Source organism: Chamaea fasciata, unplaced genomic scaffold (genome assembly GCF_029207755.1).
Source record: "Chamaea fasciata isolate MVZ Bird 193981 ecotype frontalis unplaced genomic scaffold, bChaFas1.0.hap1 SCAF_1164, whole genome shotgun sequence".
NCBI lineage: Eukaryota > Metazoa > Chordata > Aves > Passeriformes > Sylviidae > Chamaea > Chamaea fasciata.
In genome coordinates this window covers 1-27,853 of record NW_027095249.1, presented here as the reverse complement: position 1 = coordinate 27,853, position 27,853 = coordinate 1, and the positions used below count along the sequence as shown (strand labels likewise).

At 46.1% G+C, this 27,853-nt stretch overlaps 2 protein-coding genes and 1 long non-coding RNA gene across 3 annotated transcripts; 2 read left to right on the top strand and 1 right to left on the bottom strand.

Moving 5' to 3' along the window:
- Positions 1-633: 633 nt before the first annotated feature.
- Positions 634-16,347, bottom strand: VPS28 (VPS28 subunit of ESCRT-I). Its single transcript, XM_066174949.1, has 9 exons — positions 16,242-16,347; positions 16,078-16,106; positions 14,521-14,558; positions 12,079-12,168; positions 8,876-8,981; positions 6,073-6,174; positions 4,623-4,676; positions 2,476-2,567; positions 634-847 (listed from the first exon to the last, which is right to left on the bottom strand). The coding sequence occupies exons 1-9, from the start codon at positions 16,276-16,278 to the stop codon at positions 730-732; spliced, it is 666 nt and encodes a 221-aa protein (XP_066031046.1). The 5' UTR covers positions 16,279-16,347; the 3' UTR covers positions 634-729.
- Positions 16,348-16,564: 217 nt separating this feature from the next.
- On the top strand, positions 16,565-23,978 carry HGH1 (HGH1 homolog). The gene is made up of 8 exons (XM_066174950.1): positions 16,565-16,608; positions 16,665-16,672; positions 16,790-17,381; positions 17,817-17,914; positions 19,110-19,208; positions 19,308-19,399; positions 21,983-22,105; positions 22,193-23,978. The coding sequence occupies exons 1-8, from the start codon at positions 16,565-16,567 to the stop codon at positions 22,331-22,333; spliced, it is 1,197 nt and encodes a 398-aa protein (XP_066031047.1). The 3' UTR covers positions 22,334-23,978.
- Positions 23,979-24,669: 691 nt separating this feature from the next.
- LOC136284602 (uncharacterized) lies at positions 24,670-26,081 on the top strand. The gene is made up of 2 exons (XR_010719238.1): positions 24,670-24,978; positions 25,845-26,081. It is a non-coding gene; the product is annotated as an uncharacterized lncRNA (long non-coding RNA).
- Positions 26,082-27,853: the final 1,772 nt, after the last annotated feature.

The window sequence follows — 27,853 nt, the reverse complement described above, 5'->3', positions numbered from 1 at the left end:
TTTTGAAGTGGTTTGAACTGGTTTGGACTGGTTTGAACTGGTCTGGACTGTTTTGAACTGGTTTGGACTGGTTTGTTCCCAGTTTGACCCAATAAATCCCAGTTTGATCCAAGATTTTGATGGTTTTCTGGGATTGGGCTCTTCCCATTAATTATCCCAAGGTTCTGAACTGGTTTGAACTGGTTTTGGACTAGTTTGGACTGGTCTGGACTGGTTTGGACTGGTCTGAACTTGTTTGGACTCGTTTGTTCCCAGTTTGACCCAATAAATCCCAGTTTGATCCAAGATTTTGATGGTTTTTTGGGATTGGGCTCTTCCTGTTTATTATCCCAAGGTTCTGAACTGCTTTCAACTGGTTTGAACCAGTCTGAACTGGTTTGATCTGGTCTGAACTGGTTTTGGACTGGTCTGAACCGATCTGGACTGGTCTGAACTGGTTTGGACCAGTCTGAACTGGTTTGAACTGGTTTTGGACTGGTTTTGAACCAGTCTGGACTGGTCTGAACTGGTTTGGACCTGTCTGAACTGGTTTGGACTGGTTTGAACTGGTCTGAACTGGTTTTTACTGGGAACAGCTCCCGGTTTCCTCCAGAAAGGACGAGAAAAGAACAAACCCTCTCCCGGATTTTGGGGACTTTTGGGATTCGGCTCTTCCCGTTTATTATCCCAAACTTGCGGTGCCTCTGGAATGAACCGGTTTGGGCCGGTTTGGGCCGGTTTGGGGCGGTTTCAGGCGTGCAGGAAGCGGTTGAAGGCGTTGTAGGCGGACTCGAGGTCGAAGAGCATCTGCCGCACCTGGGAGTCGTCCAGCTCGTCCGAGGCCGACATGGCGCTCAGGGTCTGCAGCCTGAAACAAATTCCCGGGGAGAATTCCAGGAAAAAATTCCCCAAATCCCAGAAGAATTCAGGGGGAAAAAAAAAAATTCCGGGAAGTCCCCAAAAAAATTCCCCAAGGAAAAAAGAAAAAAATCCCCCAAAGAAATCTCCAAAATTCCCTCGAAATTCCCCAAAAATCCTCAAAATTCATCCCCAAAATGCCCAAATCTCAAATTTCCCTCCCCAAATCCTCCAAATTTCCCCCCAAATGCCCCAAATTCCCAAATTTTCCCCAAAATTCCCCCCAAATCCCCCAAAATTCTCCCAAATCCCCTGAGAAATGCCCAAAAATTCCCTCAAATTCCCCCAAATTCTCCAAAATTCCTCTAAAAATTCTCCCAATTTCCCCTTAAAAATTCCCCAATTCCCCCAAAATTCTCCCAAATCACCTGAAAAATCCCAAAACCTTCCCTCGAAATTCCCCAAAATTCATCCCCAAAATGCGCAAAAAATCTCAAATTTCCCTCCCAAATCCTCCAAATTTCCCCCAAATACCCAAAATTCCCAAATTTTCCCCAAAATTCCCCCCAAATCCCCCAAAATTCTCCCAAATCCCCTGAGAAATGCCCAAAAATTCCCTCAAATTCCCCCAAATTCTCCAAAATTCCTCTAAAAATTCTCCCAATTTCCCCTTAAAAATTCCCCAATTCCCCCAAAATTCTCCCAAATCACCTGAAAATCCCAAAACCTTCCCTCGAAATTCCCCAAAATTCATCCCCAAAATGCGCAAAAAATCTCAAATTTCCCTCCCCAAATCCTCCAAATTTCCCCCAAATGCCCAAAATTCCCAAATTTCCCCCCCAAATTCACCAAATTTTCCCCAAAATGCCCCCAAATTCCCCAAATCCCCCAAAATCTCTAAAATTCCCCTAAAAATACCCCAGATTTCCCCGAATTTCCAAAAAAATCCCCCAAAATTCTCCCAAATCCCCTGAGAAATCCCCAAAAATTCCCTCAAAATTCCCACAAAATCCCCCAAATTCCCCAAAATCTCTAAAATCCCTCTAAAATTTCCCCAAATTCTCCCAATTTCCCCCTAAAAATACCCCAAAATCCCCAAAATTCATCCCCAAAATGCCCAAATTCTCCAAATTTCCCCCCAAATGCCCAAAATGCCCAAATTTTTCCCCAAAATTCCCCCAAAATCTCCCAAATCCCCTGAAAAATCCAAAAGAATTCCCTCAAAATTCCCTCAAATTCCCCAAAATTGCCCCAAAATCTCCCAAATCCCCTGAGAAATTCCCAAAAATTCCCTCAAAATTCCCCCAAAATCTCCAAAATTCACCCAAGAATTCCCCAAATTTACCCCAAAATCCCCCAAAATTCCCCCAAATCCCCTAAAAAATCCCAAAAAATTCCCTCAAAATTCCCCCAAAATCTCCAAAATTCCCCTAAAAATTCCCAAGAATTCCCCAAATTTCCCCCAAAATTCTCCCAAGTCCCCTGAAAAATCCCCAAAAATTCCCTCAAAATTCCCCAAAATTCATCCCCAAAATGCCCCAAAATTCCCGCATTTTCCCCAAAATTCCCAAATTTTCCCCCAAATTCCAATTTTCCCCCCAATCCCCCCAGACCGTCGGGAATTTTTGTTTCCCTCACCACTGATTGACTTTCTGCCGCCCCTCGAAGTCGGGGGGCAGCGAACTCATCCTCGTCATCGTCTCCATCAGCTCCCGCAGGTCCGGCTGGATCTGGGGAGAATTCCAGGAATTTTGGGGAATTTTGGGGGAATTTTGGGGAATTTTGGGATTTGGGGGAGTTTTGGGGAATTTTTGGGGAGTTTTTTAGGAATTTTGGGGGGTTTTCAAGGAATTTTTAAAATTATTTTTAAGGATTTTTTGAAATTTTTTTAGGGTTTTTCCTTGGGATTTTGAAAGGGTTTTTTCGGGAATCTTTTTGGGGAATTTTTGGGAATTTTTTGGAGAATTTTAAGGAATTTTTGGGGGTTTTTTAGGGGGATTTTTTTTAATTTTTAAAGGGTTTTTTTGGTATTTTCTGTGAATTTTTTCAAAAATTTTCGGGATTTTTGGGGGAATTTTTTTTTGGTAAATTTTTGGGCATTTTTGGAAAATTTTTGATGATTTTTTGGGGTATTTTGGGGAATTTTCTGTGAAGTTTTAGGGAGTTTTGGAGGAAGTTTTTGGGAATTTTTAATGGATTTTTTTGAGGTTTTTTTGTCTTATTTTGGACTTTTTTAGGATTTTTCGGGGGATATTTTGGAGGAATTTTTGGGGGATTTTTTTTTAAATTTTTTGGCGATTTTTGAATTTTGGGGGAACTTTTGGAAAATTTCGGGGATTTTTTTGGAAATGTTGGGGTGAAATTTGGGAATTTGGGGATCTGGGGATGGCAGCGAACTCGTCATCGTCTCCATCAGCTCCCGCAGGTCCGGCTGGAGCTGGGGGAAATTTGGGAATTTTGGGGGGGAATTCCGGGAAATTTAGGAATTTTTTGGCAATTTTTGGGGATTTTTTGGCAATTTTTAAATGAATTTTGGGGGATTTTAAAGGAAATTTTTTTTAGGTTTTTTTGAAATTTTTTAGGAATTTTTTTCGGATTGTTTGGAATTTTTTCAGATTTTTTTCTTGGAATTTTGAAAGGGATTTTGGGGCCATTTTAAAGGATTTTTTTTAGGATTGTTAGAAATTTTTTAGGAATTTTTTTTTGGGCTTTTTGGAATTTTTTCAGATTTTTTTTTAGAATTTTGAAAGGGTTTTTTGGGGGATTTTTGAGGAAATTTTTTTAGGATTGTTTGAAGTTTTTTAGGAACTTTTTAGGACTTTTGAGAATTTTTTTGGATTTTTTCTTGGAATTTTGAAAGGGTTTTTGGGAATTGAGGATTTTTTAAAAACTATTTTTTAGGAATTCTGAAGGAATTTTTTTTTCTATTTTTGGGAATTTTGGGGGTTTTTGGGGGTGGAATTGTGGGAGATTTGTAGGAATTTTTGGGGGTCGGAATTGGGAGATTTTTGGGAATTTTTGGGAATTAAATTGGAGAAATTTGGGGAATTTTTTTAAATGGAATTGGGGGAAATTTGGGGGAATTTATGGGAATAAAATTGGGGAACTTTTTGACATTTTTGGGAATGGAAACGGGAGATTTTTGGGATTGGAAATGGGGGAATTTGAAGAATTTTTGGCAACAGAATTAGGGAATTTTAGGAATTTTTTTTGGAAATAAAAATGTGGGAATTTTTGGATATATTTGGGAATGGATTTGGGGGAATTTTTTGGAATCAAATCAGGGAAATTTTTTTTGAATTTTAGGAGATTTTAAGAAAACTTTGGGATTGAAATCGGAGGATTTTTTGTTAATTTTTGAGACGGGAATTGGGAAATTTTTGAGAATTTGGGGAAATAGAACTGGAGGATTTGGGGGATTTTTTTTTCAGAATTTTTGGGAATGAAATTGAGGAATTTTGAGGATTTTTTGGGGGAATGGAATTGAGAGATTTTGGGGAAATGGGAATTTTTGGGAATGAAATCGGGGGACTTTTGGGACATTCCGGAACTGGAGAAGTTTTGGGAATTAAATCACGTTTTTGGGGGGATTTTTGGGATTTTTGGGGGGGAAATTTTGGGCTTTTGGGGGGGATTTTGGGGGGATTTATTGGGATTTTTGGGGAGGGATTTTGGGGAAACTTTTTGGAATTAAATCGGGGAATTTTTGGAATTTTTGGTGACATTTGGGGGTATTTTTGGGACTGGATTTGGGGGAATTTGGGGAATTTTTTGGGCGTCCCCACCTCGTCCATGGCGCGGATCTCCAGGCGCAGTTTGTCCATGACGGTGATGAAAAGCTGCCGGAATTCCAGAGGAAATTTGGGATCAGCCCCCACCCAAAATTCCCAATCTTTTCAATATCCCCCCCTAAAATCCCCCAAATTAAGAAAAAAAATTTTCTCCAAAAAACCAAAAAAATCCCAGAAAAAAACCTCAAAAAGTGGAAAAAAAATTCCCAAAAAATCTCCCAAAATTCCCGAAAAAACCCCACAAAAAATCCCAATAAATCCCCCAAAAAATTCCCCCCAAAAATCCCCCCAAAAGCCAAAAATTTCCGCCCAAAAATCCCCCTAAAACCCCAAAATTTTCCCCCAAAAAATCCCCCCAAAAATCCAAAAATTCCCTAAAAAAATCCCCCAAAAATCCCCCCCAAAAGCCAAAAATTTCCCCCCCAAAATTTCCTAAAAATCCCCCCAAACCCCAAAAAATTTCCCCAAAAAAATCCCCCCGAAAATCCAAAAATCCTCTAAAAAAACCATTAAAAATTCCCCCCGAAAGCCCCAAAATTTCCCCAAAAAACCCATAAAAAATTCCCCAAAAATCCTCCCAAAACCCTCAAAATTTCCCCCCAAAAATCAAAAAAAATTCCCCCAAAACCCCAAAATTTTCCCCCGAAAAATCCTTCCAAAAAACCCAAAATTTCCCCCCAAAGATCCCAAAAAAATTCCCCCCAAATTCCCAAAAAAATCAAAGAAAAATGTCCAAAAAGTCTCTAAAAATCCCCCAAAAAACTCGTAAAAAAACCCCCCGAAAGTTCTCAAAAATCCTCCAAAAATTCCCAAAAAAATCCCAAATTTCCAAAAATTGCCTAAAAATCCCCATTTTTTCCCCCTCCAAAAAAATCCCCAAAAATTCCAAAAAAATCCCCCTAAAAACCCCTAAAAATCCCGAAAATCCCCAAATCCCCAAGAATTCCCACAACACTCCCATTTTTCCCTTCAAAATTCCAAAAAAAACACCAAAAATCCCCCCAAAAATAAAAAAACCAAAAAATCCCCCAAAATTCCTAAAAAAATCCCCAAATCCCCGAAAAGTTTTTAAAAAAATTTCCCCCAAATTCCCAAAATCTCTAAACATTCCCAAAATTCCCCCCAAAAATCCCATTTTTCCCTCCCAAATCACAACCCCCCTCCAAAATCCCCCCCAAAATCCCCAAAAAACCCCCCAAATTCCCCAAAAAATCCAACGAATCCCAAAATTTCCTAGAATCCCCAGAATTCCCATGAAATTCCCATTTTCCCCTCGAAAATCACAAAAAAAATCCCAAAATTAAAAAAAAAACACAAAAAATTCAAAATAATCCCAAGAAAACTCCCCGAAAAATCACAAAAAAATCCCCAAAATTCCCAACTTTCCCCAAATTCCCCGAAATTCCCAAAATTCCCCGAGATTCCCGGTTTTTTCCCCCCTTACGGAGACGATGTCGGCGATGCAGCGGTTGAGGTTCCCTTTGTCGTCCTTGATGGTGATTGGCCGATCCTCGCGGATCCTCTCCATGGCCAGGGGACAATCCAGCTGGGAAAATTCCCAAAATTTCCTAAAATTCCCAAATCTTCCCTGCGATTCAGGCCCAAAATTCCAAAAATTCCCGGAAAAAATCCCCAAAAAAATCATCCAAAAAAATCCCATTTTTATCCCCAATTTTAGTCCCAAATTCCCAAATTTTAGTCCAGAATTCCCAGAAATTCCCAAATTTTCCCAAAATTCCCAGATTTCCCAATTTCAGGCCCAAATTCCCCAAAAATCCCACAAAAATCACCCAAAACATCCAAAAATTCCCCATTTTATCCCAAATTTCACTTCCAAATGCCCAGAATTCCCAAATTTCCCAACCCCCCCTTTCAATTCAGGCCCCAAATCCCCAAAATTCCCGGAAAAATCCCCCAAAACCCCCCAAAAACCCTTTTTTAATCCCAAATTTCAGTTCCAAATTCCCAAAAATTCCCCCAAAATCCCCCAAATTCCCCAAAAAATTCCAAAAAAAAAAAAATTTCCCATTTTTCCCCCCGATTTCAGTCCCAAATCCCGGCAGATCCTCTCCATGGCCAGGGGACATTCCAGCTGGGGAAATTCCCAAAATTTCCCAAAATTCCCAAATTTTCCAACCCTCCTCCGTGATTCAGACCCCAAATTCCCGGAATTCCCCAAAAAATCCCCGGAACAATCGAAAAAAATCCCGTTCCCATCCCCAGTTTAAATTCTAAATTCCCAATTTTGGTCCAAACCTCCGGGAAATTCCCAAAAATTCCCAAAAAATCCCGCCAAAAATCCCCAACATTCCCAATTTTATTCCCAAATTTTTCTCTTCCACGGCTCCGTTTCACTCCCAAAATCCCCCCAAAATCCCCAAATTTCACAAAAAATTCCTCAAATTCCCAATCCCAGAATCCCTAGCTCCCAAAATTCCATCCCAGAATTCCCAAATTCCCAAAATTTATTCCCAAATTTTCCTCTTCCGTGGCTCCACTTTACTCCCCAAATCTCTCAAAAAACCCCAAAAAAAATCCCCAAATTTTTGACCAAAACCCCAAATTTTTGCCCCAAAATTCTTAATTTTATCCCAAAATTTCCCAATATTCCAAAAATTCCCAAAATTTCTTCCCAAATTTTTCTCTTCCACAGCTCCGTTTCAATCCCAAAATCCCCCAGAAAACCCCAAAATTCCCCCAAAAAATGCCCAAAAATCCCCAAATTTTTGCCCAAAAATCCTCAAATTTCATCCCAAACTCCCCAAATTCCCAAATTTCATCCCAAAATTCCCAACATTCCATCCTAAAATTCCCAAAGTTTATTCCCAAATTTTTCTCTTCCACGGCTCCATTTCAATCCCAAAATCCCCAAAAAAACGCCAAAAAATCCCCAAATTTTCGCCCAAAACCCCCAAATTTTCACCCAAATTCCCAAATTTCATCCCAAAATTTTCAAATTCCAGCCAAAAATCCCAAAATTCCCAAAGTTTAGTCCCAAATTTTTATCTTTTCCACGGCTCCGTTTCACTCCCAAAATCTCCCAAAAAACGCCCAAAAATCCCCAAATTTTTGCGCAAAAATCCCCAAATTTTCGCCCACACTCCCCAAATTCCCAAATTTCATCCCAAAATTCCCAACATTCCGTCCCAAAATTCCCAAAGTTTATTCCCAAATCTTTCTCTTCCACGGCTCCATTTCAATCCCAAAATCCCCCCAAAAATGCCCAAAAAACGCCCAAAAATCCCCAAATTTTTGCCCAAACCCCCCAAATTTTCACCCAAACTCCCAAATTTCATCCCAAAATTTTCAAATTCCATCCCAAAAATCCCAAAATTCCCAAAGTTTATTCCCAAATTTTTATCTTTTCCACGGCTCCTTTTCACTCCCAAAAAACGCCCAAAAATCCCCAAATTTTCGCCCAAAACCCCCAAATTTTCACTCAAACTCCCCAAATTCCCAAATTTCATCCCAAAATTTTCACATTCCATCCCAAAAATCCCGAAATTCCAGAAATTTATTCCCAAATTTTTATCTTTTCCACGGCTCCGTTTCACTCCCAAAATCCCCCAAAAAACACCCAAAAAACGCCCAAAAATCCCCAAATTTTCGCCCAAAACCCCCAAATTTTCTCCCAAACTCCCCAAATTCCCAAATTTCATCCCAAAATTCCCAACATTCCGTCCCAAAATTCCCAAAGTTTATTCCCAAAATTTCTCTTCCACGGCTCCATTTCAATCCCAAAATCCCTCAAAAAACGCCCAAAAACCGCCCAAAAATCCCCAAATTTTCACCCAAAACCCCCAAATTTTCACCCAAATTCCCAAATTTCATCCCAAAATTTTCAAATTCCAGCCAAAAATCCCAAAATTCCCAAAGTTTAGTCCCAAATTTTTATCTTTTCCACGGCTCAGTTTCACTCCCAAAATCTCCCAAAAAACGCCCAAAAATCCCCAAATTTTCGCCCAAAACCCCCAAATTTTCACTCAAAATCCCCAAATTCCCAAATTTCATCCCAAAATTTTCAAATTCCATCCCAAAAATCCCAAAATTCCGAAAGTTAATTCCCAAATTTTTATCTTTTCCACAGCTCCATTTCACTCCCAAAAAACACCCAAAAAACACCCAAAATCCCCAAATTTTTGCCCCAAACCCCCCAAATTTTCACCCCAAATCCCCCAATTTTCGCCCCAAACTCCCAAATTTCATCCCCGAATTCCCCGAATTCCCCAAAATTCCCGACTTTTCACCCGGAATTTGCGGCAGAAGTCGTCGATGGAGGCGATCTCGGCGCCCTGCACCTGCTTCAGCGCCGCCTTGAACTGCACCAGGAGCCGCGAGCACGCCGCCGTGTACCTGCGCATTCCCAAGGGGAATTCCGGGGATTTTTGGGAATTTTTCGGGAATTTTGGAAGGATTCCTCCATTCCTGAGGGCCGGAGGGATTTTGGGGAATTTTTTGGGAATTTTTTTGGGAATTTTTGGGGAATTTTTGGGGAATTTTTGGGGAATTTTTGGGGAATTTTTGGGAAATTTTGGGGAATTTCATGGTCAGAACTTGGAGATTTTGGGGAGAAAATTTTGGGATTGAGATTTTTTTTTATTATTTTTTGGGAATTCTTTTTGGATTTTTTTAGGAATTCCCCATTCCTGAGGGTCTAAAGGATTTTGGGGAATTTTTGGGGATTTTTTGGGGAATTTTTGGGAAATTTTGGGGAATTTCATGGTCAGAATTTGAAGGTTTTGGGGTGAAAAATTTGGGATTTTTGGGGCTTTTTTTATTTTTCAGGAATTTTTGGGGAATTTCTTGGGAATTTCCCATTCCTGAGGGTCTGAGGGACTTTTGGGAATTTTTTGGGAATTTTTGGGAATTTTTTGGAGGGATTTTTTGGGTGTTTTTGGGGAATTACGGGTGGATTTTGGGGAAATTTCGTGGTTGGAATTTGGGGATTTTTTTTATTTCTTTGGAATTTTGGGGGAATTTTTTGAGGAATATTTCGGGAATTCCCCATTCCTGAGGGTCTGAAAGATTTTTAGGAATTTTTTGGGAATTTTTCGGGATTTTTTAGGGAATTTTTGGGGCAATTTTTTGGGAATTTCATGATCGGAATTTGAAGGTTTTGGGGTGAAAAATTTGGGATTTTTTGAGAATTTCTTTGGATTTTTTAGGAAATTTTTGGGAATTTCTTGGGGATTTCCCATTCCTGAAGGTCTGAGGGATTTTGGGGAATTTTTGGGATTTTTTGGGGAATTTTTGGGGGAATTTTTTTGGTTTTGGGAAATTTTGGGGAATTTCATGGTCAGAATTTGGAGGTTTTGGGGTAAAAATTCCGAGATTTTTTGAGAATTTTTTTTTTTTTTGGAATTTCTTTTTGGAATTTTTTGGAATTTCCTATTCCTGAGCGTCTGAGGGATTTTGGGGAATTTTGGGGGATTTTTTGGGGAATTTTGGGAATTTCGTGGTTGGAATTTGGGGGTTTTTTTCTGGTTTTTTCGGAATTTTTGGGAAAGTTTTTGGAATTTTTTAGGAATTCCCCATTCCTGAGGGTCTGAGGGATTTTGGGAATTTTTGGGAATTTTTTTGGGAATTTTGGGGAATTTTGGGAATTTCGTGGTTGGAATTTGGGGTTTTTTTCTAGTTTTCTGGAATTTTTTGCGAAAGCTTTTGGAATTTTTTTAGGAATTCCCCATTCCTGAGGGTCTGAGGGATTTTGGGAATTTTTTGGGATTTTTTTGGGGAATTTTGGGGAATTTCATGGTCAGAACTTGGAGATTTTGGGGAGAAAATTTTGGGATTTTTTGAGATTTTTTTTTATTTTTTGGGAATTCTTTTTGGATTTTTTTTTTAACTCCCCATTCCTGAGGGTCTGAGGGATTTTGGGGAATTTTTGGGGAATTTTTGGGGATTTTTTGGGGAATTTTTGGGGGAGATTTTTGTGGGGATTTTATGGTTGGAATTTGGGGGATTTGAGGTGAAAAAAATCAGATTTTTGGCATTTTGGGGGGATTTTTTCGGGATTTTTTGGGAATTTTTCAGGGATTTTTGGAATTCTGGAATCGCCAGGCTCTGAAGGAATTTTTGGGGATATTTTGGGGATTTTTTTGGAATTTTTGGGGCGTTTTTTTGGGGATTTGGGGAGGAAAAAAATCGAATTTTTAGGGGAAATTTTTTTGGTTTTTTCTTCTATTTTCGGAATTTTTGGGGGGAATTTTTTGGAATTTTTTTTTTACAATTCCCATTCCCCAGCGCCTGAAGGATTTTTTGGGAATATTTTGGGATTTTTTGGGGTGTTTTTGGGATGATTTTTTGGGGTCATTTTGAGGAATTTTAGGAGTGAAGCGGAGCGGGGGAAGAGAAAATTTTGGGAAGGAAATTTGGGGAATTCGGGGAAATTTTGGGTGGAATTTTGAGGAGTTTGGAGATGAAATTTGGGGGATTTGGGGAATTTGGGATTCTAGGATTGGGGAATTTTTGGAGATGGAATTTTGGGCTTTTGGGGGATTTTTGGGGTCAGAATTTGAGAGGTTTGAGGTGAAAAATTTGGGATTTTTTGCGGGTTTTTTTTTGGGGGGGGGATTTTTTCCGGGGATTTTTTTGGGAATCCCCATCGCCCGGACCCTGAAGGATTTTTTAGGAATATTTTGGGATTTTTTGGGGGCGTTTTTCGGGGAGATTTTGGGGTTGAAATTTGAGCGTTTCAGAATGAAAAAAAAAAAAATAACAGATTTTTTATGGGATTTTTTTGATTTTTCGGGGGTTTTTTGGGATTTTTTCCGACGATTTTTTTGGGAATCCCCATCCCCCGGACCCCGAAGGATTTTTTGGGAATATTTTGGGAATTTTTTGGGGTGTTTTTGAGGGAAATTTTGGGGTTGAAATTTGAGCGTTTCAGAGTGAAAAAAAAAAAAATAACAGATTTTTTATGGGATTTTTTTGATTTTTGGGGTTTTTTGGGATTTTTTGGGATTTTTTGGGGGGATTTTTTTGGGAATCCCCATTCCCCCGGACCCTGAAGGATTTTTTAGGAATATTTTGGGAATTTTTGGGGTGTTTTAGGGGGAGATTTTGGGGTTGAAATTTGAGAGTTTCAGAGTGAAAAAAAACCCAGATTTTTTACGGGATTTTTTTTGATTTTTGGGTTTTTTTGGGATTTTTTGGGATTTTTTCAAGGATTTTTTTGGGAATCCCCATCCCCCGGACCCTGAAGGATTTTTTGGGAATATTTTGGGATTTTTTGGGGGCATTTTTGGGGGGAGATTTTGGGTTGGAATTTGAGCATTTCAGAGTAAAAAAAAACCCAGATTTTTCCGGGGAATTTTTTGATTTTTTGGGGTTTTTTTTGATTTTTTGGGATTTTTTCCGGGGATTTTTTTGGGAATCCCCATCCCCCGGACCCCGAAGGATTTTTTGGGAATATTTTGGGAATTTTGGGGTGTTTTTGGGGGGCGCTCACTCGTTGGGGGTGACGCAGTCTTTGATGTACGCTTTCTCCAGCGCCTGCAGCGTCTTCACCACCGCAAACAGCTCGGCCATGTTGTCGTACCTGCGGGGAAACTGGGATGGACTGGGAGGGACTGGGAGGGACTGGGAGGGGGCTGGAATCAACTGGGAGGGACTGGGATAAACTGGGATGGGGTATTGGGATGGACTGGAAGGGACTGGGAGGGACTGGGATAAACTGGGATAAACTGGGATGGGGTATTGGGGTACTGGGAGGGACTGGCATGGACTGGGAGGGACTGGGATAAACTGGGATGGGGTATTGGGATACTGGGATGGACTGGGAGGGACTGGGAGGGACTGGGAAGGAACTGGGAGGGGGCTGGAATCAACTGGGAGGGACTGGGATAAACTGGGATGGGACCGGGACCAAACTGGGATGGGGTATTGGGATACTGGGATGGACTGGGATAAACTGGGATGGGGTATTGGGGTACTGGGATGGACTGGGAGGGACTGGGATAAACTGGGATGGGGTATTGGGGTACTGGGATGGACTGGGATAAACTGGGATGGGGTATTGGGATGGACTGGAAAGGACTGGGAGGGACTGGGATAAACTGGGATGGGGTATTGGGGTACTGGGATGGACTGGGAGGGACTGGGATAAACTGGGATGGGGTATTGGGATACTGGGAGGGACTGGGATAAACTGGGATGGGGTATTGGGATACTGGGATGGACTGGGATAAACTGGGATGGGGTATTGGGATACTGGGATGGACTGGGAGGGACTGGGATAAACTGGGATGGGGTATTGGGGTACTGGGATGGACTGGGAGGGACTGGGATAAACTGGGAAGGAACTGGGAGGGACTGGGATCAACTGGGAGGGGGTTGGAATCAACTGGGAGGGACTGGGATAAACTGGAATGGGACCGGGACCAAACTGGGATGGGGTATTGGGATACTGGGATGGATGGGGATAAACTGGGATGGGGTATTGGGATACTGGGATAGACTGGGAGGGACTGGGATGGACTGGGATAAACTGGGAAGGAACTGGGAGGGACTGGGATCAACTGAGAGGGAATTGGGATTGCATTGGGATAAACTGGGAGGAGACTGGGAGGGGTTTGGGATTAACTGGGATGGAGTATTGGGATACTGGGAGGGACTGGGATGGACTGGGATTGACTGGGAGGGACTGGAATAAACTGGGATGGGAGTGGGATGGACTGGGGGGAACTGGGATGAGACTGGGATGGACTGGGATAAACTGGGAGAGACTGGGATGGGATAATGGGATACTGGGAGAAGAGTGAGATAAACTGTGGCACAAACTGGGATAGACTGGGAATGGACTGGGAGGGGATTGGGATGGACTGGGATCAACTGGAAGGAACTGGGAGGGACCGAGAGGGACTGGGAGGGACTGGGATTGCATTGGGATAAACTGGGAGGGAACTGGGAGGGACTGGGACAAACTGGGAGGGGTTTGGGATTAACTGGGAAGGGGTATTGGGATACTGGAAGGGACTGGGAGGGACTGGGATCAACTGGGATGGACTGGGAGGGACTTGGATTGCATTGGGATAAACTGGGATGGAATTGTGATGGACTGGGAGGGACTGGGACAAACTGGGAGGAGACTGGGATGGACTGGGAGCACTGGGAGGGACTGAGAGGGAACTGGGATGGGCTGGGATCAACTGGGAGGGACTGGGAGTGGATAAAGGGATACTGGGATGGACTGGGAGGGAAGTGGAATCAACTGGGATGGGATTGGGAGGGATTGGGATCAACTGGGATGGATTGGGATGGACTGGGATAAACTGGGAGGAGACTGGGATGGGATTATGGGATCCTGGGATGGGATACTGGGAGGGACTGGGATGGGATTGGGATCAACTGGGATGGACTGGGAGGGACCGGGAGGGAATTGGGAGGGACTGGGATAAACTGGGATGAGACTGGGAGGGACTGGGATAAACTGAGAGGGGACTGGGATGGGATAATGGGATACTGGAATGCACTGGGATTAACTGGGACGAGGTATTGGGATACTGGGAGGGACTGGGATAAACTGGGAGGGGACTGGGATGGGATAATGGGATACTGGAATGCACTGGGATTAACTGGGACGGGGTATTGGGATACTGGGAGGGACTGGGATAAACTGGGAGGGGACTGGGATGGACTGGGATCAACTGGGATTGCATTGGGATAAACTGGGATGGAATTGGGATGGACTGAGGGGGAACTGGGATAAACTGGGATGGAACTGGGAGGGGATTAGGATAAACTGGGAGGGACTGGAATAAACTGGGATGGACTGGGAGGGAACTGGGAGGGGACTGGGATCAACTGGGATGGAACTGGGACAAACTGGGATTAAACCCCAACCCCAAAAATTCCCCCCCAGATCAAACTCCCGGGAATTGCCGGCGCTCACTTCTCCCGTTCCCGCGCGTTCTTGTAGAGCTTCACCTCCTGCGGGGAGACAATTCCCGAAATTCCACCCAAAATTCCCAAATTTCCAAAAAAAAGTTTCCCCAAAATTGCCGAAAATTCAAAAAAAAAAAAAAAAATTCCCCCAAAAATTAAAAAAAAATTCCCAAAATTTCCCACAAATTTCCAAAAATTCCCCCAAATAATCCCCAAAGTTCCCCAAAATTTTAAAAAAAATTTCTCGTATTTCCCCCCAAAGTCCCCCAAAATTCCCAAGAAAATCCCAAATATTCCCCCAAGTTCCCAAAGACTTCCCCAAATATTCCCCGAATTCCCAGATTTCCTGAAATTCCCGAATGTTCCCCCAAAATTCCCACAAATCCCCCGAAATTCCCCCAAAATTCCCCAAATATTCCCCAAAAAATTCCCCAAAAAATCGCAAAATCCCCCAAATATTCCCCAAAAAATTCCCCCCCAAAATCCCCCAAATATTCCCCAAAAAATTCCCCAAAAAATCCCCCAAATCCCCCCAAAATCTCCCAAATATTCCCAAAAAATTCCCCCAAAAAATCCCCCAAATTCCCAAAAAATTCCCCCAAATATTCCCCCAAAAATCCCCAAATCCCCCCAAATATCCCCAAAAAATCCCCCAAATTCCCCACAATTCCCCACAATTCCCTAAAAACCCACAAAATTCCGCCCAAATTCCCAAGAATTCCCTCAAAACTCCCCCAAATTCCCCCCAAACATCCCTAAAAATCCCCTCAAAGTTCCCAAAATCCCCCCCGAAACCTCCCAAAATTCCCAAAATCCCCCCCAAAATTCCCTAAAATCCCCCCAAAACCTCCCAAAATTCCCAAAATCCCCCCAAAACCTCCCAAAATCCCCTAAAATCCCCCCAAAACCTCCCAAAATTCCCAAAATCCCCCCAAAACCTCCCAAAATTCCCAAAATCCCCCCCAAAACCTCCCAAAATTCCCAAAATCCCCCCGAAACCTCCCAAAATTCCCTAAAATCCCCCCCGAAACCTCCCAAAATCCCCCCAAACCTCCCAAAATTCCCTAAAATCCCCCCCAAACCTCCCAAAATTCCCAAAATCCCCCCCAAAACCTCCCAAAATTCCCTAAAATCCCCCCCAAACCTCCCAAAATTCCCAAAATCCCCCCCAAAACCTCCCAAAATTCCCTAAAATCCCCCCAAAAGCCTCCCAAAATCCCCAAAATCCCCCCGAAAACCTCCCAAAATCCCCCCAAACCTCCCAAAATTCCCAAAATCCCCCCCAAAACCTCCCAAAATTCCCTAAAATCCCCCCCAAACCTCCCAAAATTCCCAAAATCCCCCCCAAAACCTCCCAAAATTCCCTAAAATCCCCCCAAAAGCCTCCCAAAATCCCCAAAATCCCCCCGAAAACCTCCCAAAATCCCCCCAAAACCTCCCAAAATTCCCTAAAATCCCCCCCAAACCTCCCAAAATTCCCCAAATCCCCCCCAAACCTCCCAAAATTCCCAAAATCCCCCCCAAAATTCCCCCAATTCCTCGGCCATTCCCGACGCTCGCTCACCTCGTAAAGCTCCGGTTTATTCCCGGGCGCTGCCGTGGGACGAAAGAAAACGTTAAAATTCCGGGAAAAAAAAAAAAAAAAACAAAAAACCCCAAAACCCGGGAATTGCAATCCCGGGAATTGCAATCCCGGGAATTCCCGAGGATCCAAAGCCCGGTTCTCACCGCCCGTCCCGGCCGGCCCCGCGATTCCGTGGAACATCCTCGGCCGGGCCTGGAGCCCGCTCCGCTCCCGCCGTACAGCCTCACGCACGCCCCGCCTCTTCCCGGCCTTTCATTGGCTCGAGCCCCGCCGCCTCTTTGTTTCGCTCCTCGCTGATTGGCTGTTGGAGCCGTCAATCAACGCGGTTGCCTTCCCGCAATTCCTTTCTCCCTCAAGTCCCGCCTGCTCCGGCGTCCTTCACCATTTAATTGGTTCGTTTTCCCACCTTTTTTTTTGTTTTCTCACTGCTGATTGGCTGTTGGAGCTGTCAATGCACGCTCTCGCCATGGCGGCGTCCCTGAAGGCGCTGAGGGCTCCCCTGGCACGGGTGTTAGCGGCCCTCTCTGTGCTTTTCGTGGCCTAATTAAACCGTGTCCCAACTGGAGCCGTGCCTGTGGGGCTGCACGACCTTGGAGCCGTGTCTGAGGCACCGGGCGACATCTTTCCGTACAACTCCATCTTCCCACCATCCCTTTCGCCCGCAATCCCTCCATTTCCCCCCCCTCCGCAGCACGCCCGCATCCTATTGGCTCATTTCCCCTGCACATCCCTATACCCGTGGCGCTGATTGGCTGCGCGCCCCCATCGGTCTCTCCGTTGCTACGCAACGCCGCCATGGCGGCGGAGCCCTCAGCGTCCATAGCGCTGTCGGAACTCACCGCGCTCCTCTCCCCGTCCTCCCCCGCCGCTCCCGAAGCAGCCGAGGCCGCTCTGTCGCTGTCCGGCAGCTCCTCAGGCCGGGCGCTGCTCGCGGGACACCCCGCGGCTTTATCGGCCTTGGCCGCCTCGGCCTCGCGTGGCTGCCGACCCGCTTTAGCCGCGCTGGTGAACGCGTCCTCCGAGCCGGCGGCGCTGGAGCCGCTTCTCTCCCTTCTCCCGTCTCTTCTCCCGCTCGTGGCGAGCTCCGGAGGGCTTTGCGGGCTTTTGGCGAACCTAAGCCGGGAGCCCGGAGCGGCCGCGAGGGTTTTGCGGGCGCTGGGAGCGGGAGCGGAGCCGCTGCTGAGGGCGCTGGGCGCGCCTCGACCCCCGGCCGAGCTGGGAGCGCTGCTCTGTAACCTCAGCCAGGCTCCTCAGGGCCGCCGAATTCTCCTGGATCGCTCCGGGTGAGGGGGGAAAATCAGCGGGATAAAATAAATTGGGGATAAAAGGAGGAATAAATGGGGGTTTTATGGGGAGGGGGCGCGGAAGCCCCGGCGGAGCTCGGAGCGCTGCTCTGTAACCTCAGCCAGGCTCCTCAGGGCCGCCGAATTCTGCTGGATCGCTCCGGGTGAGGGGGGAAAATCATCGGGATAAAATAAATTGGGGATAAAAGGAGGAATAAATGGGGGTTTTATGGGGAGGGGGGCGCGGAAGCCCCGGCGGAGCTCGGAGCGCTGCTCTGTAACCTCAGCCGGGCTCCTCAGGGCCGCCGAATTCTGCTGGATCGCTCCGGGTGAGGGGGGAAAAATCATCGGGATAAAATAAATACGGGGGTTTTGAGGGTAAAAAATTGGGGATAAGACGAGGAATAAATGGGGGTTTTGGGGTTTTTTTTGTAGGTCGGCGGTGAGGAGGATGTTGGCGTTGCTGAGGCGGCCGGAGGCGGAGATGAGGAGAGGGGTGGTGGGAGCGCTGAGGAATTGCTGCTTCCAGCACGGTAAAAAGAAATAGAAATAGAAATAAAAATAAAAATAAAAGAATCTGAGGAAGGGGGAAAGGGAGAAAGGGAAAAGGGAAAAGGGAACAGAGAAAGGGAAGAAAGAAAGGGAAAAGGAAACAGAAAGGGATGAAAGAAAGGGAAAAGGAAACAGGGAAGAGAAAAGGGAAAGGGAAGAGGAGGAAAAAAGGGAATAAGGGAAGAGGAAAGGGAAAAGGAAAAGGAAACAGAAAGGGAAGAGGAAAGGGAAAAGGAAAAGGGAACAGAAAGGGAAGAGGAAAGAGAAAAGGAAAAGGGAACAGAGAAAGGGAAGAGGAAAGAGAAGGGGAAGAGCAAAAAGAAAGGGAAGAGGAAAGGGAAAAAAAGGAAGGGAGAAAGGGAAAAGGAAGAGAGAAAATGAGCGAGAGGAAATTCAGACGAGGAGGGAAAATTCGAAAGGGAAGGAAAGGAGGAATTGAAGGGTGGGAAGGAAAGGGAGGGGGAAGTTCAAGGAAGGGAAGGGGAACGGGAAAAGGAGAAGAGGGAAGGGATGGAAAAGTCAAGGAAGGGAAGAAGGGAAAGGGAAGAAGGAGGGAAATTTAAAGATGGGGAAAAGAGGGAAGGGGAGAAGGAGGGGGAAAGGAGAGAAGGGGAAGGGAAAAGGGAAAGAAAAGAAGAAAGGGGAAAAAAAGGAATAGGAAAGGGACGAGGGAAGCGGAAAATCCCAACATTCCAGCCCCAATCCCGACATTCCAGCCTCAATCCCAAATCCAGCCCCAAATCCAGCCCCAAATCCAGCCCCAAATCCCAACATTCCAACCCCAAATCCGACCCCAATCCCAAATCCAGCCCCAAAATCCAAATCCAGCCCCAAATCCCCAAATTCCAGCCCCAAATCCCAACATTCCAACCCCAAATCCCAACATTCCAACCTCAAATCCCAACATTCCAACCCCAAATCCCAACATTCCAGCCTCAAATCCCAACATTCCAGCCCCAAATCCCAAAATTCCAACCCCAAATCCAGCCCCAAATCCCAACATTCCAGCCCCAAATCCCAACATTCCAACCCCAAATCCCAGCTCCGCCATTTCCCGGGATTTTTTTCCTCCCCACCCCCCTGAGCCCTTCCCAGTTTAATCCCAGCAAAAAATCGGGATGAGATCCCCCAAATCCCCCCCGAATTCCCAAATTTTTCCCCCCCAAAAATTCCCAGAAAGCCACGAGTGGCTCCTGAGCCCCGAGGTGGACGCGCTGCCGTTCCTGCTGCTCCCCCTGGCCGGCCCCGAGGACCTTCCCGAGGAGGAGATGGAACGTGAGTGGGAATTTCTTGGGAATATCCCCAATATTCCCAGATTTCCTGAAATGTGACATTTTTTGGCCTTTTTTTTTTTTTTTTCCCCTAAAATTCCAGAACTTCCCGTGGATCTCCAGTACCTCCCTCCGGAGCATCGGCGGGAAGAGGAGCCGGAGATCCGGAAGATGCTGCTGGAAACGTTGATGTTGGTGGGGAACGGTTTTGTTTGGGAGGGCGGGGGGGAAAAAAATGGGATTTGGGGGGATTTGGGACCGGGTTTGGAGGAGTTCCCGGAGGAGTTTTGGGGTTCCTTGAGGAATTTTGGGGGTTCCTTGAGGAATTTTGGGGTTCCGTGAGGAGTTTTGGGGTTCCTTGAGGAATTTTGGGGGTTCTGTGAGGAATTTTAGCGTTTTGTGAGGAATTTTGGGAGTTCCGTGAGGAATTTTGGGTGTTCCCTGAGGAGTTTCAGGGTTTTATGAGGAATTTTGGGGTTCCCTGAGGAGTTTTGGGGTTCCTTGAGGAATTTCGGGTGTTCCCTGAGGAATTTCGGGTGTTCCGTGAGGAATTTTGGGTGCTCCATGAGGAATTTTGGGGTTCCCTGCGGAGTTTTGAGGGTTTATGAGGAATTTTGGGAGTTCCCTGAGGAGTTTTGGGGTTTCATGAGGAATTTTGGGGCTTCCGTGAGGAATTTTGGGAGTTCCCTGAGGAGTTTTGGGGTTCCTTGAGGAATTTTGGGAGTTCCATGAGGAATTTTAGGGTTTTGTGAGGAATTTTGGGGTTTCATGAGGAATTTTGGGTGTTCCATGGGGAGTTTTGAGGGTTTATGAGGAATTTTGGGGATTCCGTGAGGAATTTCGGGTGTTCCCTGAGGATTTTTGGGCTTCCTTGAGGAATTTTGGGAGTTCCCTGAGGAGTTTTGGGGTTCCCTGAGGAATTTTGGGGTTCCCTGAGGAGTTTTGAGGGTTTATGAGGAATTTTGGGGATTCCCTGAGGAATTTTGGGGTTTCGTGAGGAGTTTTGGGGTTCCGTGAGGAATTTTGGGAGTTCTGTGAGGAATTTTGGGGGTTCCCTGAGGAATTTTGGGGGTTCCCTGAGGAATTTTGGGGGTTCCCTGAGGAGTTTTGAGGGTTTATGAGGAATTTTGGGAGTTCCCTGAGGAGTTTTGGGGTTCCTTGAGGAATTTTGGGGGTTCCGTGAGGAATTTTAGGGTTTTGTGAGGAATTTTGGATGTTCCCTGAGGAATTTGAGGGTTTATGAGGAGTTTTGGGTGTTCCATGAGGAGTTTTGGGGTTTTATGAGAGATTTTAGGGTTTCATGAGGAATTTTGGGGTTCCCTGAGGAGTTTTGGGTGTTCCATGAGGAGTTTCGGGGGTTTATGAGGAATTTTAGGGTTTTGTGAGGAATTTTGGGGGTTCCGTGAGGAGTTTTGGGGTTCCTTGAGGAATTTTGGGAGTTCCGTGAGGAATTTTAGGGTTTTGTGAGGAATTTTGGGGGTTCCGTGAGGAATTTGAGGGTTTATGAGGAATTTTGGAGTTCCCTGAGGAATTTTGGGTGTTCTGTGAGGAGTTTTGAGGGTTTATGAGGAATTTTGGGGTTCCGTGAGGAATTTCGGGTGTTCCCTGAGGAATTTTGGAGTTCCTTGAGGAATTTTGGGAGTTCCCTGAGGAGTTTTGGGGTTCCCTGAGGAATTTTGGGGGTTCGTGAGGAATTTTGGGGTTCCCTGAGGAATTTTGGGCGTTCCATGAGGAATTTTGGGGTTTTATGAGTGATTTCGGGGTTTCGTGAGGAATTTCGGGTGTTCCCTGAGGAATTTCGGGTGTTCCGTGAGGAATTTTGGGTGTTCCATGAGGAATTTTGGGGTTCACTGCGGAGTTTTGAGGGTTTATGAGGAATTTTGGGAGTTCCCTGAGGAGTTTTGGGGTTTCATGAGGAATTTTGGGAGTTCCATGAGGAATTTTAGGGTTTTGTGAGGAATTTTGGGGTTTCATGAGGAATTTTGGGTGTTCCATGGGGAGTTTTGAGGGTTTATGAGGAATTTTGGGGATTCCGTGAGGAATTTCGGGTGTTCCCTGAGGAATTTTGGAGTTCCCTGAGGAATTTTGGGTGTTCTGTGAGGAGTTTTGAGGGTTTATGAGGAATTTTGGGGATTCCGTGAGGAATTTCGGGTGTTCCCTGAGGAATTTTGGAGTTCCTTGAGGAATTTTGGGTGTTCCCTGAGGAGTTTTGGGGTTCCCTGAGGAATTTTGGGAGTTCCCTGAGGAGTTTTGGGGTTCCCTGAGGAATTTTGGGAGTTCCCTGAGGAGTTTTGGGGTTCCCTGAGGAATTTTGGGGGTTCCCTGAGGAGTTTTGGGGTTTTGTGAGGAATTTTGGGGTTCCATGAGGAATTTTGGGGTTTTATGGGGGATTTTGGGTGTTCCCTGAGGAATTTTGGGGTTCCCTGAGGAATTTTGGGTGCTCCATGAGGAATTTTGGGGTTCCCTGAGGAGTTTTGAGGGTTTATGAGGAATTTTGGGAGTTCCCTGAGGAGTTTTGGGGTTCCTTGAGGAATTTTGGGTGTCCCTGAGGAATTTTGGGTGTTCCCGAGGAACTTTGGGTGTCCCATGAGGAACTTTGGGCTTCCTTGAGGAATTTTGGATGTTCCCGAGGAACTTTGGGTGTCCCATGAAGAACTTCGGGTCTTAAACGAGGACTCTTGAGGTGTCCGAGAAGGAATTTTGAGGTCAGCCGAGGAGTTCTGGGGTTCCTGGAGGAATTTGGGATTGTCCCACCGACCCTTTCGTGTCCCCGAGCAGCTGGCGGCCACCAAACCCGGCCGGCGTCACCTGAGATCCCAAGGTTCCTACCTGGTTCTCCGGGAGCTCCACACCTGGGAGAAGAACCCCGAGGTCCTCAGCGCCTGCGAGAAGCTCATCCAGGTGAGCCCCCAAAATGCCGGGACGGGGATTTCTGGGAATTCTGGGACGCAATCCCGGGATATTTTTTTTTTTGGATGTCCCCTCCAGGTGCTGATCGGTGACGAGCCCGAGGAGGGGATGGAGAACCTGCTGGAGGTGACAATCCCCGAGGACGTGGAGAAGCGCCTCAGGGAGCTGGACAGGGAGGAGGAGGAGGAGCGGAGGAAGGAGCTGGAGATGTCCAGGTGACACCGGAACGTCACCGGGATGTCGCCACGCGGGGACAATGGGCTGGTGTCCCCAAAAAGCCACCGTGGCGATGATGGAGTCACCTTGAGGAGCCATCTTGGTGACGGTGGGGTGGCCTCCAGGGTCACCGTGGTGACAGTGGGCTGGTGTCCCCAAAGCCCCGGCATGGTGACGATGGGATGTCCCCAAGGGTCACCACAGTGACCATGGGATTCCCCAAGGGTCACCACGATGGTGACAATGGGATGTCCCCAAGGGTCACCACGGTGACCATGGGATGTCCCCAAGGGTGACCATGGTGACAATGGGATGTCCCCAAGGGTCACCATGGTGACCATGGGATGTCCCCAAGGGTGACCACGATGGTGACAATGACCCCGGGATGTCCCCAAGGGCCACCACGGTGACGATGGGATGTCCCCAAGGGTCACCATGGTGACCATGGGATGTCCCCAAGGGTCACCACGGTGGTGACAATGGGATGTCCCCAGGGGTCACCATGGTGACAATGGGATGTCCCCAAGGGTGACCATGGTGGTGACAATGACCCCGGGATGTCCCCAGGGGTCACCATGGTGACCATGGGATGTCCCCAAGGGTGACCATGGTGGTGACAATGACCCCGGGATGTCCCCAAGGGTCACCATGGTGACGATGGGATGTCCCCAAGGGTGACCACGGTGACAATGGGATGTCCCCAAGGGTCACCACGGTGGTGACAATGACCCCGGGATGTCCCCAAGGGTCACCACAGTGACAATGGGTTGTCCCCAAGGGTCACCACGATGGTGACCCCGGGATGTCCCCAAGGGTCACCAGGACGGTGACAATGACCCCGGGATGTCCCCAAGGGCCACCAGGACGGTGACAATGGGATGTCCCCAAGGGTGACCACGGTGGTGACAATGACCCTGGGATGTCCCCAAGGGTCACCACGGTGACAATGGGATGTCCCCAAGGGTGACCACGATGGTGACAATGGGGTGTCCCCAAGGGTGACCACGGTGGTGACAATGACCCCGGGATGTCCCCAAGGGTCACCACGGTGACAATGGGATGTCCCCAAGGGTGACCATGGTGACGATGGGATGTCCCCAAGGGTGACCATGGTGACAATGGGATGTCCCCAAGGGTGACCACGATGGTGACAATGACCCCGGGATGTCCCCAGGGGTCACCACGGTGACAATGGGATGTCCCCAAGGGTGACCACGGTGGTGACAATGACCCCGGGATGTCCCCAAGGGCCACCAGGACGGTGACAATGACCCCGGGATGTCCCCAAGGGCCACTAGGACGGTGACAATGACCCTGGGCCGATGTCCCCGAGGAGCCGCCGGCGTGTCCCGACCTCGGCCAATTAAAGGATTTCACCCCAAATCTGCCGTGGATCTCCTCAGGGCTGGGGACAGCGGGGACACCTGGGGACGTTTGGGGACATTTCGCGGCACGTCTGGGGACGGAACTTGGGGACGCGTTCGGGAATTCTGGGACGTTTGGGTGGAATCTGGGGACGTTTTGGGGGGATTTGGGGACATCAGGAGGAGATTTTGGGGACCTTTGGGGGACACCGAGGCCGGATTTGGGGACACCTGAGGGATTTGGGGACCCTGGAGGGGATTTGGGGACATTTTGGGGACATTGGGGCGGAATTTGGGGACATTTGGAGGGATTTGGGGACATTTTGGGGACATTTGGGTGGAATCTGGGGACATTTGGAGGGATTTGGGGACATTTTGGGGACACCGAGGCAGGATTTGAGGACACTGGGAGGGATTTGGGGACAGTTGGGCGGAATTTGGGGACATTTGGAGGGATTTGGGGACATTTGGAGGGATTTGGGGACATTTTGGGGACACTGAGGCAGGATTTGGGGACACCTGTGGAATTTGGGACATTGGGGACATTGGGGCAGAATTTGGGGACATTTGGAGGGATTTGGGGACACTGGGAGGGATTTGGGGACATTTGGGTGGAATCTGGGGACATTTCATGGGATTTGGGGACATTTTGGGGACATTGGGGCAGAATTTGGGGACATTTGGAGGGATTTGGGGACATTTTGGGGACATTTGGGTGGAATTTGGGGACATTTGGAGGGATTTGGGGACATTTGGAGGGATTTGGGGACATTTTGGGGACATTTGGGTGGAATTTGGGGACATTTGGGGACATTTTGAGGACATCGGGGGAGAAATTTGGCGACGTCGGGAAGATTTGGGGACATTTGGGTGGATTTGGGGACATTTGGGTGGATTTGGGGACATCGGAGGGAATTTGGGGACATCGGGGGGAATTTGGGGACACTGGGAGGGATTTGGGGACGATGGGAGGATTTGGGGACGTCCCAGGGTGATCTGGGGGACACCGGGAGGAGATTTGGGGGAATTTGGGGACGTCGGAGGGATTTGGGGCAGAATTTGGGGACATTTCGGGGGATTTTGGGGACACTTTGGGGACACTCAGGCTCCGGCCGCGGCCTCTTTCTTCCCGCCCCGCCAGGGGTCGCCGACACCGCCAGGTAACCCCGCCTCCTTTCCCTCTCAGCCAATCAGCGCTCGCGGTGGGCGTGCCCTCGGGCGGGGGGGCGTGACCCTAAAAGGGGCGTGTCCTCCACACCCGGAAGCGGCGCCGGGCGGGTCCCGGTGAGTGCGCGGCCGGGGGGGGGGGTTGGGGGGGATGAATTCGGGGCAAAAATCGGGAAAATTTGGGAATATTTGGGAATATTTGAGCTGCGCGAGGGTGAGGATAGAAGGGAACGGCATCCAGCGGGAGCTGCCGGTGATTCCCGGGAATCTCCGCGGCCTGGGCAGGACCCTCCGCGTTCTTTTTCTTCTTTTCTCCCCCTTTTTTTTTCCCCTCTTTTTTCCCCCCCCCCCTAAAAATTCCCAAAAAACAAAAAAATCGGGATGAAACCCTCTCCGCGGTGAGAATTCAAACCTCTTTTGAGGGGTGGGAATTTACCAACTCCCTTTAAGGGGTGGGGATAAAAAAAATTCGGATTTTTTTCCAACCCCCCCCCCCCCCTCCTCCTTGCGGGAGTTTTTTCATTTTTTTGGGAATCGCTTTTCCCAAATTTCCCAGGGATAAAGAGTGGGGGGAGGGAAATTTGGGAATATCCTCGGGAAAACGCCAAGGACAGGGAAATGACCCCTTTTTGGATTAATCAGCTCCTGGAAAAATCTGGAATGTCCCCGACAAAAAAAAAAAAAAAAAAAAAAAATCCCAACTTTGGGATTTCTTTTTTCCTTAAAAATTCCCTTTTTTTTTTTTTTTTCTTGTTTTCCCCAGTTTTTTTTTTTTTTTTTCCTCCTTCCCGGCTTTTCTGGAATGAAAAAAGAAATTCCTTTTTTTTTTTTAAATTTATTTTTTTAGGGCCAAAGATTTGGGACAAGGCCCTGGAGCACAGCGGAGCTGGAAATTCCAGAGGGGGGGTGGGGTGGGACAAAAAAAAAAATAAAAATCGGGATTTTTTGGGGAGAATTTCAGAGGTTTTTTTCCCGCTTTTCAGGAGCCTCGAGATGAGGAGGATGAAGGAGGGAACCCCATGGAAGCTTCTGGAATTCCCAAAGTTTTCCTGCACTGGCTGAGCTCGGAATTCCCGCCGGGATTGGGCTTTTTTCTGCCTTGATTCCTTCCTGGAGCGGAGAATTCCCACTTTTATTCCCCATTTCGTTGCCATTGAATCGAAAAATTCCCAAATAATTCCCACCTGGATTAAACAAATTCCCAATTAATTCCCATTGGGGTCCAAAAATTCCCATTTATTTCCCACCCGGATCAAAGAATTCCCGTTTCCTGATTTTTTTTCCCCTTTAATTCCCATCTATTCCAAAAATTCCCGTTTAATTCCCCTTGAATTCCCGTTTCATTCAAAAAAAAATTCCCGTTGATTCCAACAATTCCCATTTAACGCCCGGTTGGATCCGAAAATTCCCATTTTCTTCCCGTTTAGTCAAAAAATTCCCATGTAATAAAACAATTCCCGTTGAATTCCCGCTGGGATCGAAGAATTCCCATTTAGTTCCCGCTGGGATCAAAAAATTCCCATTGAATTCCCGTTGGGATCCAAAAAATTCCCATTCGATTCCCATTTAATTAAAAAAAAATCCCAATAAATTCCCATTTAATAAAAAGAATCCAATTTAATTCCCATTGGATCAAAAAAATTCCCATTTAATTCCCATTTAATTAAAAAAATCCCATTTAATTCCAACTGGGATCAGAGAATTCTCATTTGATTCCCATTTAATCAAAAAATTCCTGTTTAATTCCCACTGGGATCAAAACAATTCCCGTTTAATTCCCACTGGGATCAAAAAAAATTCCCATTAAATTCCCATTTAATAAAAAAAAAAAATCCCGTTTAATTAAAAAAAATTCCAATTAAATTCAAAAAATTCCCATTTAGTTAAAAAAAATTCCCATTAAATTCAAAAAATTCCCATTTAATTAAAAAATTCCCATTAAATTCAAAAAATTCCCATTTAATTAAAAAAAATTCCCATTAAATTCAAAAAATTCCCGTTTAATTAAAAAAAATTTCCCGTTATATTAAAAAAATTCCCATTTAATTTAAAAAATTCCCATTTAATTAAAAAAATTGCCGTTTAATTAAAGAAAAATTCCCGTTAAATTCAAAAAATTCCCATTTAATTTAAAAAAAATTCCCATTAAATTCAAAAAATTCCCATTTAATTAAAAAAATCCCTTTAAATTAAAAACATTCCCATTTAATTAAAAAAATTCCCATTAAATTCAAGAAGTTCCCATTTAATTAAAAAAAATTCCCATTCAAAAAAATCCCGTTTAATTAAAAAAAAAATCCCGTTAAATTCAAAAAATTCCCGTTTTATTCCCGATTTTCCTGGGAATTTCCCGGATAAAAATTCCCCCGATTTTTTCCCCCGAGGAATTGGGGGCCGCCGCCCTTGCCGGGAAAAACTGGAGACGAGGAGCATGATGGAGTCGCGCATCCGGCGTGAGTGCCGCCGCGATTCCCAACATTCCCTGGGAATTTCCAGGGGAAAATGGGGAAAAAAGGGGGAAAAGGGGAAAAAACAGGGAAAAAACGGGGGGGAAAAGGGGGGGGGAGAATGGGGGGAAAAGGGAAAAATCTGGGAAAAATGGGGAAAAGGGGGAAAAAAGGAGAAATGTGGGAAAAATGGGGGAAAACCGGGGGGAAAATGGAGGAAAATGGGGAAAAAGGGGGAAAAAAGGAGAAATCTGGGAAAAATGGGGGGAAAGGGGAGAAAAATGAGGGGAAATGGGAGAAAATGGGGAAAATATGGGGGAGAAAAGGAGGGAAATAGGGGAAAAGGGAAAAAATGGGGGGAAATGGGGAAAAAAGTGAAAAATATGGGGGGGAAATAGAGGAAAATGGGAAAAAATGGGGGGAAAATGGGGAAAAAAGGAGAAATGTGGGAAAAATGGGGGAAAACCGGGGGGAAAATGGGGAAAAATGGAGGAAAATGGGAAAAAAGGCGGAAAAAGGGGGGGAAAAAGGGAGGAAAATGGGAA

What these genes read in the sequence shown, in the direction of transcription:
- VPS28 (XM_066174949.1), bottom strand. Translation starts at nt 16,278, where the DNA reads ATGTTCCACGGAATCGCGGGGCCGGCCGGGACGGGCG. An exon ending in AACGCGCGGGAACGGGAGAA is followed by an intron (nt 12,169 to 14,520) that starts GTGAGCGCCGGC and finishes GTTTCCCCGCAG; the next exon opens with GTACGACAACATGGCCGAGC. An exon ending in ACTTCTGCCGCAAATTCCGG is followed by an intron (nt 6,175 to 8,875) that starts GTGAAAAGTCGG and finishes GAATTTTCCCAG; the next exon opens with CTGGATTGTCCCCTGGCCAT.
- HGH1 (XM_066174950.1), top strand. Translation starts at nt 16,565, where the DNA reads ATGGCGGCGTCCCTGAAGGCGCTGAGGGCTCCCCTGGCACGGGT. An exon ending in ATTCTCCTGGATCGCTCCGG is followed by an intron (nt 17,382 to 17,816) that starts GTGAGGGGGGAA and finishes TTTTTTTTGTAG; the next exon opens with GTCGGCGGTGAGGAGGATGT. An exon ending in GAATTGCTGCTTCCAGCACG is followed by an intron (nt 17,915 to 19,109) that starts GTAAAAAGAAAT and finishes AAAAATTCCCAG; the next exon opens with AAAGCCACGAGTGGCTCCTG.